The 7,187-nt window shown below is 47.5% G+C and overlaps 2 protein-coding genes across 2 annotated transcripts; both read left to right on the top strand.

Moving 5' to 3' along the window:
- Nucleotides 1–2,582: 2,582 nt before the first annotated feature.
- Nucleotides 2,583–3,551, top strand: LOC140660856 (lysophosphatidic acid receptor 1-B-like). Its single transcript, XM_072882188.1, has one exon. It carries the CDS (start codon nt 2,583–2,585, stop codon nt 3,549–3,551), a length of 969 nt encoding a protein of 322 aa, XP_072738289.1.
- A 2,031-nt stretch (nt 3,552–5,582) lies between these two features.
- On the top strand, nt 5,583–7,127 carry ZNHIT3 (zinc finger HIT-type containing 3). Its single transcript, XM_072882521.1, has 5 exons — nt 5,583–5,724; nt 6,039–6,070; nt 6,153–6,245; nt 6,321–6,401; nt 6,680–7,127. Exons 1-5 carry the CDS (start codon nt 5,645–5,647, stop codon nt 6,868–6,870), a joined length of 477 nt encoding a protein of 158 aa, XP_072738622.1. The 5' UTR covers nt 5,583–5,644; the 3' UTR covers nt 6,871–7,127.
- The last annotated feature ends 60 nt before the right edge of the window (nt 7,128–7,187 follow it).

A 7,187-nucleotide genomic window follows, 5' to 3' on the forward strand; every position in this document is an offset into this window, starting at 1 on the left:
TTTTCAGGAATATCTAGGGCACTTTGGAGTCCAAGTTCACAGCTATACTCTTCTTAGTAACTAGGATATTTTAAAAGATGTTTTACTTTGTGGATAGCTTGCTGTTCATCACAGCCCTCAGCCTCTCCCTCAGTTCACAGAGCCATGGAAAACACAACCAGAAGAGATCGGGAGTGCATGTGGCTTGGTCTGGTGTCCTCTGCCACTCCTGACCGATGGTGACGTGCGCTGTACGTTACCTGCTGACATACTTGCTGTTATTAAAAGGACTTGCTGACTTGTGGTGCTGGCACCGACAAGGTGACAGAAATAGTAGAGCCCTTGTTCAGGAGCAGCCTCGCACCGAAGGTGTGGTTGACACGTCTGTATGAGGTGGATTACAGGATGCACAAAGAATGGTTTATCTGCGACACTGTGAGAAGAATACTTTGTAGGATATTCATACATCAGCAGACTTGATCAATCAATTCTCAGCCCTTATTTCTATATAATCATTCTTTGCACTTCCTCGTGACCATCTGAAATACCTATTACTTATTTGCAAAAAGTATTTCTAGTATATAATATTTGTGTACTACTAATTGCGCACTAACCTGAATATGCTTTCATACACTTCAACTTTAATAGAAAAAAGAAGCTATAGAATTTTCCTTTTTAAGCTCAACAGTTTAGCACAAATTTCTTATGTTGTAAATTCTGGCAGAGCTATCGTATCGTTCACAGATTTACAGTTCCAGAGCTGGAATCACTGCTAGAATGCTCAGAAGTCAGCACTGAATGTGAAAAGCCCATAAACTTAGCTGAGCTGCTTTGCAATATCATGGTATAAAATTACTACTAATGCAAATTAATCCTTTGTTAGGATAACAGTAAAAAATAAATTACATCAGAATAACTTTGTAAGTAACATGGCTTTACCTGGATAATTTTGCTAAAGGAAAGCTGCTCAGTTGCAGATAGATGCCAGGTAGCAGCCAGCGCGCATTGGGGATTTCTCCTTGTATGTGGGCATTTTGACTAAAACGTGGGGTGACACAGAGGCGACCCACACTCAGCATTAGCAAACAAAAGCAGCCACTTTGCGTAGAGAAAATATCCCTGGTGCTGTTCATACTGATATACTGATGGACTGCTCACACAACTGCTCCGCTGTCCAAAATCCCCATATTCCCCACTGGCCACTGTATTGTTTGTTCCAGCAGTGCCCTCTGCTGTCTGATAGCCTTGAATGTATGTCCAAAGAGCTTCTTGCCCCGAGTCTCAAGTATTTTAAATCTAGTTCCCAAAAATCATTTACCTTTAAAAAGACAGAGAAAGAAAAGATATAACGATATCCTGTTGTTTTATTAATGTACAAGTTACACATTAACTTTAAATAAGCAAACACAAAATATCCCCTAACAAAGGTATGAGTACAGATGTCTGTCATTTTCTAGGTACATTCTCATCCGAGAATTAAGGTGGAAAAAAATGGCATTTTCAGAACCGCTTAGGCATCTTAAGTCTCCAATACAATTAATCTACTAAAAGGTTAAGCCTTTCTCCTGCATTTCCTTGTTTGAAAATTATTAATTCAACAACTCATTAAACACATCTCTTTTCTTTTTAGCTTGTAAAGCATCAGTACCTCAGATTTACACAAGAGAAAGAAAGGCCATACAATTTCAGGTGTATTCTGACAACTTGTGAGTACTCCAGTACTCAGTACGGAGATATTTCAGGGGGCCCAAGCACAAGAGCATCTGTGGAGACAAAGACTCTTATCTTTTTGGATGCCCTTTGAAGTGCTGTGGTTCATCATATGGTTTTGCTTACAAGTTTGGGGTTTGTTCTGTAGATATGATCTAACTGTGCTTAGAAAAACAGCCACTGTTGGCTGCATCAATTTGTAATTGTAAGCGAGAGACAGGGAACAACTAGGTTCTGTTGTCTCTTGCTCAATCTTGAGCACCTTAGTAGTTTTGTGATGTCACTAGAGTCGATCTGAAATTAGGACTTACATCCTCACTGAACTGGGGTCCAGGTTAGTGACACAACAGTGACGTTCTTCTCTGAGTTCCATCAGTCACATACTCCCCCCTCCAAAACCAAAAAATTACTGCTCTCCATTTTCTGACTCTCTAATCCTTTATCCATCTAATTTATTTGTGAACCAAAGCTGAATTCACATTCATTCCATTTTAAAATATCCTTTCATTCAATTTTAAAATATCCTTAAAGACTTTTAAACTACTGATGTGATCGTTCATCTTCACAAGAACTGGCCAGATTTTGCTCTTGATAAAGGTTGCTTTAAGCAGATCATCTGTATAGTAGTAAATATGTTTTCCACTTTTGGGTCTCCTAGCAACTTAAAGGTAATTGGCTATGCTCTGAGTTGGTAACCCAAATATTTAAAAACACGAGTGGTTAAAGTTTAATCCACCGTCATGATGATGATGTGGCAAGAGAAGCTGTGTGTCAGGATTCATTCTTCGCCTGGAGAACAAGGTGGCAGTAACAGTCATGTAGTGTGGTCTCTTAGGGAATATGGGATGAGTAAAGCAGACCTCGTTAAACAGTTGAAAGTAGGATTTTCCACCATGAATGGACACACAAACTGCTCTGCTAACCACACTAAAATCTGGAGTCATTCGTTAGTACTTGCACTGGGCATCCCTCAACTGACCGTAAACATAGCGTCTGTGATCTTCAACTGCACAGTCATCTTCACCAGAATGGCGACAAAGGATCTGCACAAGCCTATCTCTATACTCTTCTGCAATTTGGCTTTTTCTGATCTCTTCACCAGCTTTTCGGGCTTTTGGATTTCAATGCTGTTCATCACCAATCCTGACATTACAATCTTTGGATCCAAGGATATGCTTGCACCTTATGCCTTATACACTATGTCTATTTTATCCACCATCTATAACTTGGTAAGCATTGCGATTGAACGCTATCTGGCTGTGGCTGAAAGCATGAGGACAAGATTCAGGGTTGCTAGAAACCATTCCGTAGCTGCAGTTTTAATTAACTGGGTCCTTGCTTTCTTTTTGGGCTCCTTGCCATTGATGGGGTGGAACTGCTTGCGTATGGAAAAAAATCTCTCTGTCCTCTACAGTCCGTTTTGCGTCAACTACCTCATCTTCATCGCCATTCCCAACATTGTGGTGGCTTTTATTGTACCTCTGTTCACTTACCTTAGAATCATTATCATCCTGAGGAAAAGAAAGCTGAGAATGAAAGCATGCGGACAAGCTACTGGCACCTACAAATCAGCTGAAATCCAGGTTGCCAGAACCAGTATTTTTATTTGGCTCCTGGCGTTGATCTCCTACGCTCCTTTTTTCGCAGGAGTCATATTCGATGCAACTAACCATCAGTGCCACATTGATCTCTACCCAGGCGTCTACATCTTTCGAAACTGCACGGCTATGCTGATAACCATGAACTGTTTGGGAAACCCCGTAATATATACCCTGAAAGCCAAAACTCTGGGGGCTAAACTCAAGGCTCTGAAGTGCCGCTCCGCCGACCGCGTCCGAGCCTGCACCGTTGAGAACATCTAGCCGGGACTGCCCTGGCTGCGGGACTGCTGCCTTGCCTGGCCTAGCCGGTGTAGTCAGACAGAGCAACGCCGGACTCCCGCTCCCGCGCCCCGGGCGGTTCAGCACCCAGCGAGGGGACAGCTCCGGGGCGCGGAAACCTGCGCGGGGCGCGGAAACCTGCGCGGGGCGGGGGGTGGCTGTGCCGGCAGGGCGCGGGGCCGGAGCCTCGGGGCTTCCTTCCCCCGGCAGCTTTCACAGCCTTCGGCGGCGAGCGGGCGGGGCGCGGCGTTGCAGGCTCCCTTGGTGCGGCGGGCGGGCGGCCGGCCTGGCCCCGCAGGGAAGCGGGGGAGCTGCTCTGCCGGGCCGTAAAAAGAACTCCGTTAGCCGTGCTGACTTGGCGTTTGGAGATAGGCTGCTGCTGTGCTCGCTTTGCCGCCGGGCTTCACATCCCTTTTGTGTTGCTTTTATGTTTTTGGAGGCAGTTAAATGGCTAGCGGGTTTTCAGCAGTGGGGGGGAAATGTAATTTTACTTTCTCATTTACAGTCAGACAAATCGTGTCTTTGAATATTTGATGAATCTCTTTATTAATGGGGGCACTCAGCACTGTTTTACTGTTGTAATTCTAATGGCAGTATGTAGCTGGCTGACATGGTTTTGTGAGACGTTTGTGACTACACTTTTCATATTTCTGCTTATAAACAGGGGCACGCTTCAGTCCATGGCTTTTGAACTTTGCGCTGTTCTGGGAGAAAACCTCACTTGAATTCTCCAGTATCAGAACTGCAGTCGAGTTGTCTGTACAAAACAAAACAAAACAAAACAAAATAAAAATGTTGAGACCAAGTATTTTGCAAAAGGAAGATGTCTTACCCCCTCCCTCTCCAAAAAAGAAATCGGCCGCTGAATAGTTGTTCTGTCAGATCCTCGTAGAGATGAATGCTTATTCTTAGTTATTACAGGGATGTTGTCGAGAAGAATCTCAGTGCTTAAATTTCTTCTCTCTTGCACAGTTACCAGTCTAGAAGCCTTGACTGAACAGATCCTGGTGACATGAGCTCGTCTTTCTGGTTTTAAAGCATGCTCAGACCCTGCTCAGTGGATCTACACCAATGCGATAATCCATGCCGGGATAATGTTCTCATGGTCCAACCGCGATCAGCCCTTCCAGTACAGGTTGGAGTTTTCAGGGGTTTCTTTCCACTTTGTTTGCTTTGCGGTCCTTGTTTCAGCATTTCAAAAGGTTTGAGCGAACCAAGAACAAAATCCCATTGATCTGTTCCTGAGCAGGTATGAGAAAAGAGCACGTTGGTGTAAGAAATGGGATTGCCCACTGTGTAAGAAATGGGCAAGTGCTGTTAGATTAACAAAGCCGATACTCAGTGTTTGATGTTTATGGCTGTAAAACCCCTCTTCTGCGCTGCTTTACCTTGAGGAACTGGGAGAATTTCTTTTGTCTGAATGAAAATTCAGACATTTAAGGAAATGAATGGCACTAAATGATGCATAACTAAAATGAATTATTTAAATGGATAATGTAACTCAGGCAAGATAAATCTGGCTCCATTTTTTTCTTCTGAACACTACTGTTCTGTGTGTGTGTTCTGTTAAATTTCCACCACCAGCCTCAGGAAGAGTTTGGCTAGAAACTGAATGTCCGTCTCCTACTGAATGTATTATTTCAACCTAAACTTAGTAACAGGAGATTCAACCAAAACTTACCACAGGGCAGATGGTAAAGATCAGACTGGGGGTGGTTTTGTTATGCGATATTTGTGCTAATAATTTATATTAATCTCCATATTGACATTGGCAAGGGGATACGTAACGACCAGAATATTTAATGCATCACTGTCTATCGCAGTGATCGCCATTTCAAAAGCAAGGTGACAGCTGGAATCCAGCCAGAATCCCCTCAAGAGGGTGTATATATATATATATATACACACACATACACACACACATATATATATAAAAAGAATAACCTCGGGCCCTGGGCGGGCAGGGTTGCGCGCTGCCCGCGCTGGGCCCCGCCCGCCGCTCGGCGATGGACTAGCGAGCCTGGGTGGAGGAGCTCGGCGCTCCGCTGGCCGGAACTGGGGCAGTGGCGGGCGCCATGCGGGTACCGCGGCCCTGCGGCGTCTGCGGGGCGGCCGGCGCGGCCAAGTACCGCTGCCCGCGCTGCGCCGCCGCCTAGTGAGGGCCGGGCCGGGCCGGGCTGGGGGGCAGCGGGCGGCGGGCACGGGGCGGGGGCGGCGGGGAACCGGGGGCGGCAGCGGCGGGGGGTGGGGGGCGGCGCGGCCTTGCCCGCCCGGTGAGGGTGAGGGAGCGGCAGCCGGCCGGTGAGGGGTGAGGGAGCGGCGGCCGGCCGGTGAGGGGTGAGGGAGCGGCGGCCGGCCGGTGAGGGGTGAGGGGAGCGGCGGCCGGCCGGTGAGGGGAGCGGCGGCCGGCCGGTGAGGGGCCGCCCCTCGCCCTTATCGGCGCCTCGACCGGCGGCTCTTGCCCCGCAGCTGCTCCGTGCCGTGCTGCAGGACCCACAAGGGTGAGTGACCGGCGGGCCGGGGCCGGGGCCGGGGAGGGGGCCGGGCGGTCCGCAGCGCTGCTAACGCCGCCTTCTCCCGCAGAGCGATGCACGCCGGAGCCGAAGCGGGAGCAAGAGCGGTCGGCGGGCGGACAGGCCTTCCCCGGCGGGCCGAACCGCGGCGGGCAGCACGCAGGTAGGTGGGCCGGGCGGGCTGCGAGGGCGCGGGGCGTCCCCGGCTCCCCTGCAGCTCTGCCGCCCTCGCCCGCAGACGGCCCCTGGTCGGTGGAGGACATCCTGACAGAAGATGACGAGCAGGACCGCGTCCCGCTGCAGAAACTCAAGCTTTTAGGTAATCTTGAGAAGCCAAAAGACAACCGGGTGTGCAGGTGGTGGCGGGCCTGCGGCAAAGCGAGCAGAGATGCTGGTGATTGCCACGAATTCTTCATGGAGCGCTGCAGTTTATCCCAGTCGTGCACTTCATTGCAAGGCGTTAAAGACTTAAATGTCAGATACCTGGGCTCTTGCCATGTCTCTTTGAAAGTTTATTTGCAAAATAAGGGTGGTCTCAACCACGTTTGTTTGAGATTAGTACTGTTTATCTTTTTCTTTGTTGTTTTTTTTTTAAAGGGGAATCAGAAGAACTGAGAGGCTTGCTTCTGAATCCACATCTCAGGCAGCTACTGCTGACAGTCGATCAAGCAGAAGATAAAAGCTCCCTCATGAAAAAGTACATGCAGGAGCCATTATTTGTTGAGTTTGCAGACTGCTGTTTGAGAATCATTGAACCTCCAGAGAAGGAGAACATTCTTCCTGAATGAGCTACTTTGGGAACGTTTTTCTTTCCTTGAGATTTTTTCCTTCTGACAGAAGAGATTCGACAGCACCCCATGCTACTGTGGTGCGCCATTCTGTGTGTTTCCTCAAGGTTTGGTCACACTTTGCTTATGGATGTCAGTGCTCTAATTTTCAATTTAGAGTTTATAAGCAGTGACATAGTCATGTTGGAATGATTTCTAGATACTAGGAATTAAAGTTGATGTTCTGTGGACTTGCTTTCTGTTGGTACAGAAATACTGTCAACCACGGGAAACATTGCTTCCCAATAACAATTATATTAAATATATTTGCATTTGTT

The sequence above is a fragment of the Ciconia boyciana genome, chromosome 17 (assembly GCF_034638445.1).
Source record: "Ciconia boyciana chromosome 17, ASM3463844v1, whole genome shotgun sequence".
In the NCBI taxonomy this organism is placed as follows: Eukaryota; Metazoa; Chordata; class Aves; order Ciconiiformes; family Ciconiidae; genus Ciconia; species Ciconia boyciana.

Coding starts and splice junctions, on each gene's coding strand:
- LOC140660856 (XM_072882188.1), top strand. CDS start 2,583: ATGAATGGACACACAAACTGCTCTGCTAACCACACTAAAATCTGGAGT.
- ZNHIT3 (XM_072882521.1), top strand. CDS start 5,645: ATGCGGGTACCGCGGCCCTGCGGCGTCTGCGGGGCGGCCGGCGCGGCC. Junction 6,071..6,152: donor GTGCTGCAGGACCCACAAGG/GTGAGTGACCGG, acceptor CTTCTCCCGCAG/AGCGATGCACGCCGGAGCCG. Junction 6,246..6,320: donor CCGCGGCGGGCAGCACGCAG/GTAGGTGGGCCG, acceptor CCTCGCCCGCAG/ACGGCCCCTGGTCGGTGGAG.